Source organism: Pteropus medius, unplaced genomic scaffold (genome assembly GCF_902729225.1).
Source record: "Pteropus medius unplaced genomic scaffold, Ma_sr-lr_union100, whole genome shotgun sequence".
Taxonomy (NCBI): Eukaryota; Metazoa; Chordata; class Mammalia; order Chiroptera; family Pteropodidae; genus Pteropus; species Pteropus medius.
Window position 1 is genome coordinate 34,019,474 of NW_024351730.1, and position 17,969 is coordinate 34,037,442.

Below are 17,969 nucleotides of genomic sequence, written 5' to 3' on the forward strand. Positions count from 1 at the left end.
CTTACAAAAAAGTTATACTCTGAAAATTCATTTGTAGGAAGGCTACAAACTAGAATTGACTTCCCATACTGACATGGGGATTTAATTTCTAGGCCCGTATTAACCTCTCATTCAAATAAACTATCCTTAACAGTTAGTCCAGATACGATACTGTAAAAAACTTTTGGCCATCATCCAGTGAGAAATACATTTTACATGAGAGTACACATACACATAAAATGAACACAAATTTCATGAAATTATTCTTACTTTGGCTATTGTTTATTTTGTTATATTTTACTTACAAAAATTATACAAAATACTGGTCACGACCTGCTAAATTGGTTTTATGATCAGTTATAGGTCATGACCCACGCTGAAAAATACTGTTCCAAAACACTATGACAAATACACTTTCTAACTGGTTAATGTGGCTGGCTACCAAAATAATTAACAGAATCTGCATATTTAGCTTCACACTTTAAATATATTTTCAAGTGATTTGAGCTATAAAAGTTTGTGAATGTTCCAGAGGACAGAAATATAGGCAAATGCTATACATATATAATGCCACTGCTTGATGTATATAATGCCACTCGATGAATGTTGTTGAATTAAGATCTCACATGACAGAGAGAAAATACTTTTTCCTTCTCTGCCCCACTGCTAGAATCATGCATGGCAATGTGAACAGCAGAGAAAAACATGGAGAGAAAGTGGGTTCAGATACGCCCAGGAGGGGGCATGAGGACGTAATGCTGGAAGGCCATGGGGGCTGACAGAGTCTCTTTTAAATATTATTTTCCTGGTTGTACCACAGGATGGCATCAAGAATGAGACTTGGGGATGCATGCTCTTTGGATTCTTCTTTATTTTATGACTGTGGCGTTCTTTATCACCTGCATTATCTTTCAGATTCAGAGAACTATTACACTTGGAGGGAACTAAGGAACATCTCATTTTATTTCAATTCCATCTACCCAGTTAAGTTTCATTGCTGGATGCCCTTTCGATTGACAGCTTTCAATCTTTTAGAAATTGGAGGGGGGTGAGGGTGTATTCATGTGGGAGAAGAGGAGTAAAGTTTTTAAGCAGGAAAGGGTGGAGTGCTTTACCTTCTCATTCTTTTGTGTCTCTCTACACAAAAGTGAACCATAACAACCTGCTGATTGACATAGCCAACAGGCTCACAGTGGGATCACTGGAGATCACACTTCACAGGGGATCCTAGCTGGAATCATATTTAGAGTGACAGAACAGAATCCTCATTCCTTTTATAATATTTAAATCATGTTAACAAACCCACTACTCTCCTTAAAGAAGTTTATCTGGCAAACCGCCAAACTGCATTGATTTGATCTCAGAAAAAACAAGTCTCTTGAATACAATTTTTCCTTTCCATTTCTAGTGCCTTAGTCTTTCACAGGGGCAATACTCTCTCTTTCCCTGCTACCCACCCCAGTTTATCTTTAATACTCCTACCAGATTCATCGTCCTAACTGAAAAGCTTCTCTTGCTTCTGCATTGCCTTTGGGGTAAAATTTAAATGTCTAAACCTGGTGCACAAGTTCTTCCCAATCTAAGTCCAGCATATCTCTCTAGGCTTCTCACTGCACCTCTATAACTCTCTCCATTTGTACATGCCGTTCCCTCTTTATTAAATGCTTCCTCCACCTCTCTTCATCTGGTAAATACTTCATCTCTCAGCTCTAATGTCATCTAAAGCCATTTCCAGCACCCTGGAGAGGGAGCTGGCTTCTTCCTCCAGACATCTGAGAAACTCTGGTCACAGCTATAAGCAAGTGCTTAGCATACGACACCAAAATTCCTGAGTTCAGATGCTTGCCCCGCCTCCTGGATCTCCTTATCTTTGTACCACCAGCACTTACCAAAGTATCTAGAACACTACAGGTGCTCAACAAATGACTGTTGAATGAAATCAGCATCATCAAGACTTGGTTGAGTGCTAACACTATATATATAATTTGTAAAATTAATTTTGCCAGCTAGAAGCATTCTCAGATAGCTGTATGTTGATTATTTTAAGTTATCTTGTTCCCATCTGTTCAAAAGTTGAAATTGCAACCGTGCTATGGATTTTCTTCCATCCTTACTTAAGTAATTTATTTTCTCCAAATGCACAATTAGAGGTGGGAGTTCTGCCATTATTCCAGCAACGTAAACACTGTACTTTCTCTAATGTCCAGTGAACCTAGAAAAGGATATGTTCAGGTAAGGTAATGTTTGAATATGTTCCTGCCACAAACTGTATCTGTTTTTTAAGGCTTGAGAGCAGAAAAAAAATTATTTCACCTCACTGCAAACCCAACAGTTGCTTGGGGCTTAAAGGAATTTTTGCTTCAGTCACAAAACTATTTTCAAGGCAGCTAGAAGCTTTCATTTGTCTTAGGGATGCTTCTTTAGAAACGTGATGTTTATCATTATTATAGACATATGAAGATTGCCATAGGAGGCAGTAACTTAGAATATAAATATAATAACTTTCTTTTAGAGGGGGTGGATATTGTTTGATAAAAAAATTTTTTAGGACATTAGTAAATAAAAGTTTCTAATCTTTAATTATTGAAACAAAATTAAAAGAATATGGGAATACCTGCAGAAGGAAATAGTAAATGATTTTTACTAACTTCTTTCAATAATTACTTTAATTATAATATTCTTAATAATTCGTTAAGTTTTTATTTAACAGACATATAATTTTCTAAACTGGTAATTATGAATGTGGATTTCTTGAGGCAGACAAAAATGCACAGAAAGCAATGTAAATTATCCTGTCATCTTCCCCTTCACAAACCATCCCACTGTCAGAGGGGGCTCTGCACAGAAAAATGAGTCAAGGACTTGTTTCTACATTATCATGATTTTACACTGTTTTTTAGGATGATGAGCCACTGGCAAGTGTATATAGGCTTGATGTCTACCTATGCTCTGGCTTTGCGAGATTTCATGGCACATGCACGTGTTCATTCAGCATTTTCTGAGTGTCTACTTATCAGAGACTATGATAGGTGCTGGAGATATACAGGCTATTAAGATATGGTCCCAACCTTACAGAATTTATAGCCCAGGGAGAAAGAATCTTGAAATTTGATATTATGAAAAAGGGATACGCAGCTACCATGTACTGACGAATTCACCATATCAAGCCAGACTTTGGGCCAAGAGCTTTATATACATTTTCTCGCTCAATCCTCAAAGACACCCTTAGAGGGAAGTATTACTAACCAGATTTTTCAGATAAGAAAAACAGGTCTTAGAAAGGTTAACTGGCTGAAGGCCACAGAGCCAGGCAGAAGACAGCTCCAACCAGGTCTGGCAGGTTAGGTGACATGACAGACATCAGGAGTGAAGTTGTTCGGTTCATTTTTATTTCTATTAAATTCAAGTTTTCTGATTTTTCTTATGTTCAATGTGACAATACCATATTTTCCTGACCTGAAACCTTAAAGGTTTTATAAAATGTATCCTGTGTCTCTTCCCTCTCTCGCTGCTACTATTTTTATTTTTTCACTTATGTACCTTAATTTGAAAAATCAACTTGTAGGGCTTCCTACTATTCTGTGTTTTACTACCCCTGTCCCCATTATTTCTCATTAACATACCTTCATATGCAAGAATTAAAATCAATTTCCACATCTGGCTTCGTGATAATCTGTGCAAGGCTATAATGCAGTGTGTAGACAGGAAAATCTATAGAAACAGAAAGTAATTATTGGTTGCCTAGAGCTGGGATAGGGGGATTGAGGGTTGTTCAAGTCAGTTTGGGCTACTAGAGAAGATACCACAGATTAGGTGGCCTAAACAACATTTATTTCTCACAGCTCTGGAGGCTGGAAGTCTGAGACAGGTGCCAGCACGGTGAGGTTCTTCTGGTGAGCTCTCTCTCTGGCTTGCAGACAGCTGCCTTCTTGCTGTGTCCCTACATGGCGAGGGGGAAATTCTGGTCCCTTCATCTCAAAGGATACCAATCCTATCACACTGGGGATTCGAGCTTCAACATATGCATTCTGAGGGAACACAAACTTTCATTCTACAGTAGGGGTTGATACCTATAAAGTACAGGGTTTCTTTCTGGGTGACAAAAATATTCTGAAATTGACTGATGGTTGTACAACCTTGTGACTATACTAAAAATTATTGAATTGTACACTGTAAGTAGGTGAATTGTATGGTATGTGAATTACATTTTAATAAAGCTATTACCAAAAAAAGTTATTTGGAGTTACTTATTTCTTAAGGGAAGATTAGTACTTTTAAAAGGTCTTATACAGTACAAACAATTTCTCTGGAATTCATTCTGATCACCACATAAATATATTTAAGTATCATAGGAAAAAAAATAAGGTAAAAAGTTTTGAGAGTTTCAAGAAATTTGATTCCATGGTATTTTCAATGGTATTTTCCACAAACTATTTTTTAGGTCACTTTCCAAAATTCATCCAATAAAATGCAATGCAGTGATAGAGCCTCAATTTCACTGTGCTAAACACTCCTGTAATCAAGGAATTAAAAGGTATTGCAAGTATAAGGATAATAAAACCAAGAGAAAAGCAAAATACTACTCTTTATGTCTGAGTAGTTTTATCATTTACAAAAAACTATCATATTCTTTAACTCCAAAATTTCCTTCATAAGTAACTATGTTGAGTATTATTATCCCGTTTAGTTGATGTGGAAAATGACCTGCCAAAATTTATAAGGCTAGCTAGCTGTCAGTGTCTGGATATGGTTTTTGATGACAAGTTTACTACCTTTCCACTGCTTTCCCCACTGTTTTGTGCTGAATACCTAACACTTCTACTTTTTCAGTGGTTTAGACAGGGTGATCTCTCCATAAAATTGAAAAATGTCCTCCCCTTAGCTCATATAGTCTTCTTCTTTCGGAGTACCGAGCAAATATTTAGACCCCAGAGGTACTGTAACCATCTTATGGGAAGAGAGCCCATAGGGGTCTGATTTGTTCTTAATGCCTCCTCATTACTACTCTGTACCCACCATGCATATGATCAAGTCTAAGTTATACAACCCCACAAGGATTAACCCAGATTGAAGTGAGGCACCTTTTAACTCCTTCTTAGACTGTGTTTGTGGGCGGAGAGAGGTGGGAGCGCAGGGAGTGTTATCAAAGTGCCAACAAGTTAGGAATAACGTGGGTTTATACATAAATATACTAACTGAAGGTGTCACCACCACAAGCAGAAGAGGGCTCTCTAACACCACACAGAGGACACATGAGCAGGACCATTTTACCTGGGTTATTTCCTGGTTAACACCCATATCATCCCCATGTTATCAATTTTACTTGTTTGCAAGAGGATGGTCTAAAGACCAATACTTAGAAAGACCAGATGAATTCTACCGATAAGAAGTTTCAGTGAAAATTTCCCATGCTAATTAATCCTGCTGCTAGAAATCTTCTTAAAAGAGTCATTGCAATTTGGAATTATGAGTTATTTCTCCCACATAAAATATTCAGTAATATATATTGAATATCAGAATTTTCTAAATGAAGTAATAACAAAGAGAATGTCACAGACATTATTAATCTCAGTTTCCCACTTTGGTAAATAAACCAAGGAAAGAATAGGATGCTAATATGTGAAAGCAGATGTCAGTCCATTAAAACCAAAGGAATCTAAATTAACACTAGTGCTCTTCATTCTCCATCATAATTCTTTGTGGATATAAACTGAATTAGTGGTTATTGTAAAGTTAATCTAGCAAATCAAAATACTACTGTGAAAGTTTAGAGTTTTGTTAGACATAAGACTCAGAGTTAAGACCTTTTTCTTAGCCTAATGAAATCTTTCTATACATAAAATAGAGATTCTCACCTATAGAATTATAATATCTCATGAAAAAAATCCAATGGAATATGAATCATGCAAAGAGCCTGAGGTATAAGTAAAGCCTGGAATCCGATAAAACATACTATCTCATTTGTAACAAAATGTAAATTTAGTCACTTGAGAAAACTTTTATTTCAATTCTTAATATAGTTTTTTCATTTATTTCTGTATAATTTCTTTTGGGGTGCTTTTTCACATAGCAAGAATACCCATCAATGCTATACGATGTGTTGAGTTTTAAAATTAAGTGTAAGAATTACAAGTGAATATTTTAGTATTTTTAAAAAATTGGGATAACCATCTCAATAGATATGTAATAAGATCCTATCTTTAACTTAAGCCAATTTAAGTGAACTTCAAGAACTGAGGTCTTCGCTTTACAGAGGATCAGGTCACATTTTAAGCATTCAGCCTCTGCAGTTTTTTCTAAAAATCATGACTTTCTAAATAGTCAACTCCATCCTGGAAAGTCTGCAAACTAGATTAAGTAATAAACAGCAAAATACATTAAAGGAGATCAAAGTATTTTATTTCATTCCTAGCTTTCAACTTCATCTGTTATTTTCATCTCAGCTGCAGATTAGCAGTAACAAATTTACCTTCTACATACTTTCACAATATGCTAAGAAAGGCCAAAAAGTCACTCACAGAAATTATAAACAAAGGAGACATTAGGGTTCAAACACGCCCTCTAATAAGATCATACGCGTATATGAGGTTAAATAAAACATAGTGCGATGTTATCCATGTAGGCACATCTCTATTATTATGCTAATCATACTGTCCATTACTGAATTCACCACATGTATTGTAATTGTCTGGTAATGTGTCTGTATTCTCACTAGCATGTGACCTCTTTGAAGCAGAGCTGGTGTCTTAATTACCTTATTATCGCTGACAGTGCAGAGTGGTGTTTGGTCATAGAGAAAATGTTAAACGACATTTTAAGTATGCTTTGTTTAAATAGGTAACGCCATCTAGTGAATGAAAGCATCAATTATGAAAAACACCTCACATAAGGTCATGATACTAAGTATGCTATTTGGGGATGTTGAATAGTGTTAGATTCTAATATACTTCTGCTGTCGAAGGCTTTACACCAACTATAATCATTAACTAGAGTTTAGATCAGTGTTTCTATGAATGTGTGGACCATTTTTATCAGATTTGCTTTTAGGAAATTTGTTAAAATGCAGATGATTTCCCTTTCACACCCAGATTCATATTAAGTCCAGGGAAAGGGCAGCAGGAAGACTCTGATTTTGAAAATAAGGTCCTCAGGTTAATTCTCAAGTACTTAAAGTATGAGAAGCATTGGCCTCTCTGCTCAGTATGGTGAGCATCATTTTCTTTAACTGGTATCGAAGCCGTTTTTTTACTCATCCACTCTTAATTCGGTTTCTAACCTCTTAATGCCCCAACAGAACGGAGCAGAGCACTCACTCCATCAGTCCGCAGGCATACTGCAAGGCTCTGCAACCTTCAGGCAGCAGGACAGTGAGGGCACTGGCAAGAGTCATCATTACCAGAGAGTCACAGAGATCCTTAGCCAGAGATACTGAACCAGGAACTAGAAAGTTTTCTGCATAAGCACTTAAATTCACAAGATATCCTTAACAAAGAGAATCACACAAACCTGACCTTTGCCTTCAGGAGGTTTGTAATCAAAGGCACACATAGGCTGGAAATGAAGATTGCAGGGTAATCAATCAAATTAAACTCTCAGAGCTGAGCAAACTGAATGTACTAATCAGCATTCTTGAATGCAAATTCCAATTATTCCTCTTAGTTTTATTGATAAGGACTAAAAGTGCAAAATAATGCTGAGTCCGTTTTAGCTTTCATCAACTTAACTCTTCAAACAGTATTTTAGCAGGATAAAGATCTCTTTTCTTCCTAATAGTTGTATCAAGTAGCTTATTACAGAGTTCAGTAACAGCCAATATTCTTATCTAGAATATGACTTGCTTAAGATTCTTAAGAACTGATATCATTATAAAAAAAACAAGCCCCCGACTTTAATGTTGGAAACCAAATCAAGACTCCAAAAAAATGTACTTTTGGTTTCTTACAAGCATGTGGACCTTTCCACTAAATTAATATGGAAAAATTTCAGATCTATCTATAAACCACTTTCTGCTCCCTTGGGTTATTAATTTTTAGAAAAGGAATTCTTGCTTGGGACACTCCTCATCAAGTCCCCATCACACTGCACTTGCCATTACAGTGAAAGAAAAACAGCTACACTGGTTATATATCTGCAGGAACCATTTTGCAAATAAACACAATGTTTGTTTATCTTTTTTTCATTATTAAAATAAACATTCAGTAAAATATTGGTGGCATGGTTTTTAAAAATGAAATTCATTTTATCCTGATTTTCTCAATTTTACAAATTATATTTACTATTTGATTTAAAAAATCATTTTCACTAATAAAACCCTCTATAATTAAAACTATAGTTTACTTAAAGGAAGCATTTATATGAGATGGAATGCAACTGCATGTAAAGCAGTTTAAGCTGAAATATGATTGGCAAAAGTAATTTAAGAAATTAAAAAATGTGAACTTGGGCAACTGAGACTTTACTCCATGCCTCAGTTTTCCTGTTGTGGAACTGGAGGACTGGGTCCCATCATCATGGGGTGATTTCCAGCTTTAACATTCCAGGATACATTATTAACTTATTAGTTCACTAGCAGTGTTCTTTTTAACAACTCCCTTTGTTTAAGTTTTCCTTTTGCTGCCTTGATATAACTCCTCCACCCCACCCTCCATAATTCATATTATAACCATTAACGAACAAAACAGAGCCTTGTGCTCAATTACACAGTAATTTTTAAAAAGGTGTTATTTGTGTAATAAGGCTATCTAGAATTATTCATGAGAAATATTATCCTTAACATTTATGTTCATGTATTATACTGTGCTTACTGATAGAGAATCCTTGCCTAGATCTGAACTCCAGAAGGGAGGGATCTTAAGATGCCTTTAAAAAAAATTTAATTATAGTTGGTATACAATCTTATATTGGTTATATTAGTTTCAGGTGTACAATATAGTGATTCGATATTTTTATACTGTACAGTGTGATCACCCCACTAATTCTAGTATTTTTAAAAGGTCTTTAGCCTATCAACATTGTTTAAAATGAGCTAAGAGCTTACCACAGCCTACAATACTGCTATTAAGCTGAGTCAATTTTATTATAAACCTGCTCAATATATTCTTCAGTTTCTGTTTTTCTTCAAATTTCAAAGATATTTTCTTACATTTATTTTCATTCAAGGAAAAATAACAATATAATAATCAAGTAAAAAAGATGAGAAATTGAGCATAAATGTCAGTAAAAGCAGTATTATATTTATTTTTTTCTGGTCTTAACATTATGCACAATGGACTCTACGGTTTCCACCATATTAATACTAAAATATGCCAAGTACCGGCAAAGTTATATGGTTTTGTACTAAGAAAACACAGAACGGAATAAAACAAACAGGAAAGAATACTACCTTTGCAGAGGCATGATTTCACAAGCCATTCTTCTATGTAAATTTGCAAGGGACCCTCACAACTGTGTGGTCCACGCCAAGTGCCAAGTTTGGTCTTCTGTACAGTGAGTGTCTTCTTACAGTGGCTAAGCGAGGCTTGGAGCGGGAGGCTGCACCTCACAGCTGGAGAAGCAACTTGCTCTGCAGTTAGCCAGAGTACTGCTGCTCTCAGCCTCCAAACTTTTCAAGCAGTGGTATTTTATCGGCAGCCTCTCTACATTTACACCGCAGTCCACTTTGACCTTTTGTTCCAGGGAAGCAGCTGAACCAACCGGCCAATCAGAAGAGCAGCTGCTGCGGTGCTTAAAGGCGCTGCTTCTTTTACTGCTGCTCTTGCTCCACCTCCTTCTCCCCCTCCCAACCCGCTCCCTTCTCCCGCTCCTCAGTGGGCTTGCCGGATTCTGGTAACTCGAAACTCTCTTCTTAGCAGTTCCGCAGACAAGCTTGTCAGTCTTGGGAGAGCAACCAATAACTGCAGGAAGGGCAAAGAGTCCCTTTTCAACGCTACCCAGACTGCCAACAAGGAAATCCACTTGTCAAGGAAAGACACTGCCTCTGTAACGAAAGGTTTCTGTGACAGAAGGTTTCTTTCCTTAGAAAAACAGAAACCACGAGCATTGGAAGGCGTGATGTTTTTCTAGAAGGAACGCATGCTACTGGACCCCTGTCCACCCACAGTTATGTCTTGCTAATGTTTGTTTACACTGCGCTAGTAACTAGTCACTGGCGACATCACCCAAGTCACGTAGCTCCCACTTCTGGGGAGACTATGTCCTAAGGCTGGCCAAGTTCCCAAAGGATCAAAGCATATACTCTCATGGAAGTTATTTCAACTTAGCATTTAAGCATTTCATCCTTATAAAACTGAATGTTTATTTACGTAGTGATTTTCCTCTAAGAACATCAACAGCATTTTTTGGTTCTCTAACTCTATCTATCTATCTATCTATCTATCTATCTATCTATCTATCTATCTATCTATCTATCTATCTATCTATTACAGGCAACGCCAAATCAATTTTTCCAAGGTGGTCTGCTAAGTGCCTGTTACTTATCCAGCTTTCTCTTACAGCTTTTCCTCAATAAGGAATACCAAAGTGTTATTTTTAGGAACATAATTGCTAATCCATAGATTTTATATAAGAACAATAGTAGAAACACATTTTAAGATTTCTTTCACATCATAACTGCATAGAGTTACAATAACGCCCAGAGTACTGTTTTTAGTAGCCCAGCCAGAATCCAGGATGTTCAGAAATAGTGGAGCCTTGTGGTCCGAAAAGGTAGCTTCCTCCCCTGTAGTTTTTTCCAGAATTTTTTTTATACACCACTCATAATTCTGAATTTAGAATGCAAAGTCCTATTGTATCTACTTTCCTTTGTTATACCTGCTATTAACAACATTTCATTATCTAACTAATCTATGAAAATGGATTAGTCATTCTGAAACTTATGTTCGCATTATGATAAAATATCAATAACTAAAACCAGCCTTTTAAAACAATGGAAGCTGACTTAAGTCCAGAACCTACTTTAATTGAAACTGTCAATATATTCTGTTTTTGGTTCTAGATTTGGAAATTCTACTTTGATTCTCCAGCAACAGTAACTTAGTTCAATATATATGAGTTTTTATTCTCAAAATGCCTTTACATCTTAACATTTCAATTAACTGCTTGAGTTAGAAAATCACTATTATATCATAATATCCATTCTATTCATAAGTAAATTCAGTATTAAAAAATTAAGCAATTTGTTCAAATTCACATAGAAAGTGGCAGAACAGAAACTGGAGTCAGAACTTCTCAGGTTCTGCTATACATCTACAGGTTTTAAAATATTTCACATGATACAAATATTTTTAGAAGCATTTAAAATCCAAATGACAGAATTAATATTTTATCTTTTCTGAATTTTTTTTGAACACATCCATACTATATGGCTAAAATAGACATATGAATTCAACAATAATGGACCCAACACTACAAAATATGTTAAAGTGAACAATTTACATTTAATACATACTAGAGGTAAAATATTGATGAGGAGGAGCATTAAAATTCTAACAACTGATTACATATATATTACCTGATAAATAAAGTCTTCCCATCAACATTCCTCTAACATGCCATATTGCTAGTGAGATATCAACGGTTATTTTTAAAAATCACCTAACACTATAACTCAGTATTTACTTGCTTTTTCGAGTCTCTATGATTTACTTATAACAATTTCTTTTTTTTTTTTTTTGGTCTATTTTCTGGGCATTACTTGCTGATTGGTTCCTTCTTTCTGCTGCACCCACTGCCAGATCCTTGAACACTTAAACACCTCTATTACTTCGAACATCCTCACACAGTTCCTCACACTCAGGCAGCAGAAGCACCATCCCTTGAACTCTGCCAGTTCTAACTCCTCAAACACTGATATCCTGACTGCATTTCCTCTGCACTAAGCCCCTTAACGCGCATCAATCACTCTTAACTACCACACTTCTGCCTCATCCACTTTTCTCAGCTTCTTTTCCTTACCTCTCTTTTCAGCTGTTTTTCTATGTTGGCGCAGGATAACCTGCACCCAAATCAACTGGCATGCAGCTTAATAAAAGGCACATTCCCGGCTCTCCTCAGCATTTAGTTATTTCTTAAATGGGTTTACTTGAATCCTCCAATTATTCATCCTTTATAAATCCTGCCAGCTGGGTTCTCTACTGCCAGACTACTAAACATTATAAAAGAAAGTCACATAACCCTGACAACTAGTTATACTAAAAATTCATGTGGTTTAACCTTGGTATGAACCTCAATACTGTGTGGCAAAAACTTTTTAGTTTTATCTTTAACTGATTTTTCACTGTATTCCCACAGAAACTGTTGCAAATCTCCAGTTCTGCGAGTCTGAATCTCTCTGTCACTAATTACCTTGCCTCCTAAATTTACTGAGAGTCAATATCATCGAATATGAGTAAGTGCCTTATGTGTTCTTTGCTGCACTTAGAGGTGCACCCCACCACACACACACACACACACACACACACACACACACACACACACACACACACACACACACACCTTGCCTCATTCTTTTTGACTTCTTCCTAGACTCCTTATAAGACCCAAACCTCTTATGTATAGTGAAGATCAATACACAGAAATCTCGTTTAAATTGAATTTGGGAGGGCTTTCGCCCTCTAATAGTTGTGCTTTCCATCTCCATCAGAAAGATGTTTTTCTTATTCTACTACAGCAAGAGGGAGGATCTTCTCTTTCCTACAATCACCCAGCCAATGAAAGACTGTTACAACTCAGCCAGTGAAAAGCCAATACGCTTCGAACTCCCAGTTTCCTCCAATGAACTTTTTGTGTACAACAGGCCCTCTGAACTCCCCCTTTGCTCTATAAAATAACTCTCCTCTCCTTTGTTCTCGGGACTTGCCCTTGGTTGTCATTGGAAGGAATGTCCCAAATTGCAATTTTCGGTGGTTCCTGAAAAAACCTATTTGTTCAAATTCACATAGAAATTTGTTCAAATTCTATAAATACACAAATTCTTAAATAAACAGCCAGAAAGATCTGGCTGTTTATTTAAGGTCCTCAATATGTATTGGATCTCAGCATTTCCTCCTTCCTCTGGAAGCCTGATCTCTCCTACATCTTAAATCTGTCCACCCTTCCGATAATCATCCAAGTAAGTGTCCCCCAGCTTTAAAAAGTTTTCCTCCCTAATCCCACCATCTGGCACTGCAGCACTCTTTCCCTCTCCTTCCCAGCAACAGTAACTTAGTTTTGCATATATGGTTAAGTTTTTTATTTTTCAAAATGCCTTTTATATCTTAACACTTCAATTAATGGCTTGAGTTAGAAAATCACTATTATATACCATAATATCTATTCTATTGATGAGTAAATTTGGTACTAGACGTCCCCAAAGCCTACCTTTTGTTGCTCCCACTTCCTCATAAATTACTTACTCCTCCACCCCATGCCAATGAACTAAAGACTTCACCACTTTCCTGAAACTGCTTTTAAGGCTTCTAATGCTCATTTGGCCACAAAATCTAAAATGCCTTTTCTTAGACCCCCCTCTTGCTCTTAACTTTTTGGAAACACTCACCTTCAGTTTTCTGAAAGTCTTTGGTTCTCTGTCATCTTCTTGGAAATTCCCCAAATGTCCCGGATTACTCCATCCTCCTTTTTTTATTTGTCTTTCCTTCTCCTTTAACCCCCCCTCCTCTACTTCACTTTCTAGCCCAACACTATTCAGTACAGGCATTCTATTAGGGCTTAATAAATTGTGCTCTGGAATTAGGCTCCTGGGGACTGGATCCTGATTCTACCACAGACAGACAGTACAAACTTGAGCAGGCTGTAAAAAGCCTCAAGTTGCTCGAAGGAATAAATGAGGTCATGCATGTAAAACATGTAGAATAGTGCCAGCATATAAGTGCTCAATAATTATTAGTATCACCCTAATCAACACTCTCAAAGCCTCATATCATCCAGTTCTCAAATTTCTCCTCCTCCTGACCCTTCTTGTTAATGATGTTATTATTCTCTTTATGAATCAGATTCAAAGCATGAGTCATCTTTACTCCTCTCTTTCCTCTCCTTAACCAAATCTGTTGGCTGTTCCGTCATATCTCTTTAATCAGTCAGCCTTGGTCATCTACAGTATTATGATAACCTTCAAATGATCGATCTTCCAGTTGCCAAACTCCAATGCGTACATTTCACTATTAAATTTCCTACTGTGATTATGATCTTGTCACTCACTCCTCTGCTCTAAAACTTCAATAGCTCCCAACTACTCCTTAAATGTACCCCAATTCTTTGTATATGATGATTAAGACTCTCCACCAATTAACCCCAATTTATCCCTACTTCTGTTGTTATACTTCCCAAGGAAACCATTCCAGATATACCTGGACACTATTTTGAAATCTGCTCTGAACTTTTCTATCCCAAACATTTGTTCGTGCTATTCCTTCTGTCTGAAATATTTTCCCATTCCATTTTCTTCTGGCAAAATTCTATGCATACTTCGGGCTTAGGCCAGTTGGAAGAAATCTTTTTCCCCTTTTAACTTATATAGCCCTTTGTATCTCTTATGATATTTATTTTTCCCCACAATTTTATTATTATATAAATCTATGTATTATATCTCTATTTGAATGTAAGTTCTCCAGGACAAGAACTGTATCTTTTCTGCAGTCATTATACAGAACACTCAACAAGTGTTGAATGAATTAAATGATAAATCAATTACTCTTCCAGAGACCCAAGCAAAGCTCCTTTGATTAAATTTTACTTTATCAAGCAATATTTCTATCCACTTTTAAACACTTCCCATTGTAGGCCTACACTTAGGATAAAATAGATGCCTCGGGTAGGTTCAAATAAAGGATAATGATAACTAATATTTGACTAAAGAAATAAACTGTTGATGTGCAATTATAGATATGCAAAAATTAAGATTCTATCTAAAACTTCCAAAACCTTTTAAGCATTTTACATTTCTCCTAGGTTGTCTATTTCCTTTTCCACACTTCAGCTGGCTTGCAGACGCCTAATTTTCTTACATAACTATTTCAGCAAATTCCAAGTGTTTGGTAACATATGTGTTTGCTCTTGTGCTATCAAGAGCAACGACTGCTCCAAAAATGATGTGGCTTCATTTAATTTCAATATCAACTTGAAACAACCAACAAACCAAGAACATTCCTTGGCTGCATTAATTTGTTTTCCTATATTGTTTTAAAATCAGATTGATTTGTTTCCTAAGACAAATGATATATTAAAATTATTTATTTCTTATGGGTTTGGTAAGAAGGTGCTTCTCAGGCAAGGTTTCTTCCTCAGATTTTTATTAATCTTTGTAAAATGCATTAAGGAGCCTTCCACAAAAGAGTATTCTTAAATGGTAATGACTAAATCTGATATGAGCTTTTCATAATCATGAAGCCAAGATTTTTAGGGTATGTATAATGTAGAAACTCTGGTGCTGCTGCACCGGCTCCCGATTAAACTTGTTACCTGGCAATCTGTGTTAGAACACTAGTGAACTCCAGGGCTCATCACCGGACATCACCACCATCATCATCCCCAACAACAAATATCAAAACGATAAGAGGGCAAAGGAACAGGAGGGTGCTCTACATAAGGCAACTAGCATTTATTTATGCTGTGCTCATTTTCATAAATGTGAAAATGAAAAGTTAACTAACGTGAGTGTGCTCAGTTTTTAAGAGGCTGACATGAAGTTGGCATTTGAACGCCATTGTTTCCACTATAAAGAAGCTTTTAAAGATAAATATTAAAGTTACCCATCAATAACACATTATCGATTTTTTACAGGAAATAAATCTTTTCTTTTGGTCTGAGGTTTATATTTAGATGAATGCATATACATATATTTATAAAGTCTATACAGTCTTATGATGGCTATCTGAACCAAAACATACACTGAACCAGAACAAACCTCTTTGCCATTCTGAGTCAACACTGTGTGTGTGTGTGTGTGTGTGTGTGTGTGTGTGTGTGTGTGTGTGTACATGCACGTGAGTGTAGTGGTAGAACACAGTTATAGTTGCAATGGGGAAGGAAGTGGTTGGGGTGGGGTGTTGAGGGAAAAGAGGAAGGTGGAAAGAAAGAGATGGGAAATCAAGTTTGAAGTTGTATTCTGAATTGTATTCCTCTTAAGAAATTAATACATGGAAATGGTAGGTGAATTGTCAGTTGTTTTTATGTTTAAAAAAACCTACGGTATTTCTTAGCTTAAAGAATAATTATAAAATCTTATAAAAGATTTATCTTAGAAAGCAAAACAGTGACATTCAGAACAGGCTCATGATAATATGAATAAGGAATTTCAAGTTAGATAAACTACTTTTTTCAGTAACAGCAGAAATATGGTTGCTTTACTTAAAGCCAAAATAAAAAAATAAAATCAACATAATTAAAATGTTCCCTCAGTGATTTATTAGACTTATCTAGTCTATATGTGAGAAGACTGCCGAAAAAAATCCCATAGAGACAGAAGTCATGTAATTGTTTTTCCAAATACACGCCTCTTTAATTCTGATGATGGATTTCACTTTTAAAACTGTGCGTGGGCTTATTTCATTAAAATATACCTGATTAGCTTTGCTGGATTCTCAAATAGCTCAAAGGGTTCATTTATTCCGATTCTAAATCCCAAAGAGCTGGCGGAGAGAGACAGAGGAGAACGCTGCTAACAGTGAGACAAGGTTTAAAGACCTCGACAGCTGGTGAGCACCATTCAGGGTTCCCTTCCTCACCCCATTGACGGCTTTGATTTCACTAACCGGTTCCAATGTTTCTAATATAGGAAAAGGTTCAAAACATTCACCACAAAAAAACTGAGTTATGACTTCAAATCAAAAGACAAGTAATTATAAATTACGGTACATGAATACACAGATATAAAAATTCATACAGAAACTTTATTTTTTAAAAAAGTAAATTTCTTATAACTGTTAAGTTGTTCTTCCATAAAAAGTGGTTAAAAATAAATTCTTTGAGGCAACTTACGTAATTGTTCTCCGACATTCTGGGACAGGGAATAATCCATATTTTTGCCAGATGGAATCTCAGTTAGTGATCACGGCCAATAAGTAAGTGCTCAAGCACATTTTCCTGGAATGGGACTCCCTGGGCATGACTTTCTCCAAATCTCCCTAGGGAGTCCAGATAATAGTGTTTCTGTTCTCATAAAATAAGTCATGTCCCATACAACAGCTGCTACCACACCTGAGATCAGCGGCCTTAGATTGTCCCAGTGATATTTCCAAGTAGAGGAGAAGCAGGCTTCAGCAGGCTTCCTTAGAGAAATGTCAAAATTGTTTTGTGTGATAGGGTAACCGGTTGGCTGTTTCTGTATCCCAAAAACATAAAATAAACTTCATACTTCTGAGACATGAAATACTAAGCATAAGCACAAAATCTCTCAATATCAGTACACTGTCTAGTAAAATCTATTTACCTCAACAGAAAGCAGCATGCTTTCCTCTGAAGCAAACTATGAGTAAGTGAAAGCATACTTAAAAGCAAAATAAGAGGAAGTAGTGATTATTTGTGCTACCAAGAATAAGTCACATTAAAAAAAAGAGATCACGGTGGTGGTGCCTTAAAGTGTCAATATTACTAGAGCATTTTAAGTGAACTGATTTTTTTAAAAAATCCTTTTAAAGTCAATGTCTGAGAGAACTGAACTACATTGCCTTAAATAATTGTGAATGTATTACATCTTCTCTTTCTAATGCTATTCATTATAGAGCATTATTAGAATAAAGAAACCAACAAACTTTAGGAAGTAAACTGGACTTATAAATTAATAAAGCTAATAAAACCAATAGTCACCCCAAATAGGCAATATGATTGATTCATTATTTAAACAGATAAAGAAAAGGCACTGAAAATGCATTATAATTCCACAATAATTTTCCAAAATATAACTTCAGAAAGACAACTCTGAAACATAAATCGATCCAACTTTAAAAGACTGAAAATAGCCTAGTAAAATAATTTTGAATAAATATGAGTACTTCTGG

At 36.0% G+C, this 17,969-nt stretch overlaps 1 protein-coding gene across 9 annotated transcripts in view; it reads right to left on the minus strand.

Moving 5' to 3' along the window:
• The window catches only part of FAM13A (family with sequence similarity 13 member A), a 251,670-nt gene that overhangs the window by 97,604 nt on the left and 136,097 nt on the right, over window positions 1–17,969 (minus strand). The window contains exons 1-2 of one of the 9 annotated variants that reach the window (XM_039845698.1): window positions 9,362–9,687; window positions 3,603–3,690 (exon numbers count right to left, since the gene is read on the minus strand). The exons of 6 other annotated variants lie outside the window; for them this stretch is intronic. Coding sequence is in view for 2 of the 3 variants with exons in the window: in XM_039845697.1 (XP_039701631.1) it covers window positions 9,362–9,390 (29 nt within the window). In the remaining variant the exon portion in view is untranslated. Of the gene's footprint in view, window positions 1–3,602; window positions 3,691–9,361; window positions 9,690–17,969 lie in introns of those variants that run through there. 2 more of the 9 variants (XM_039845697.1, XM_039845696.1) reach the window with 2 other exon arrangements.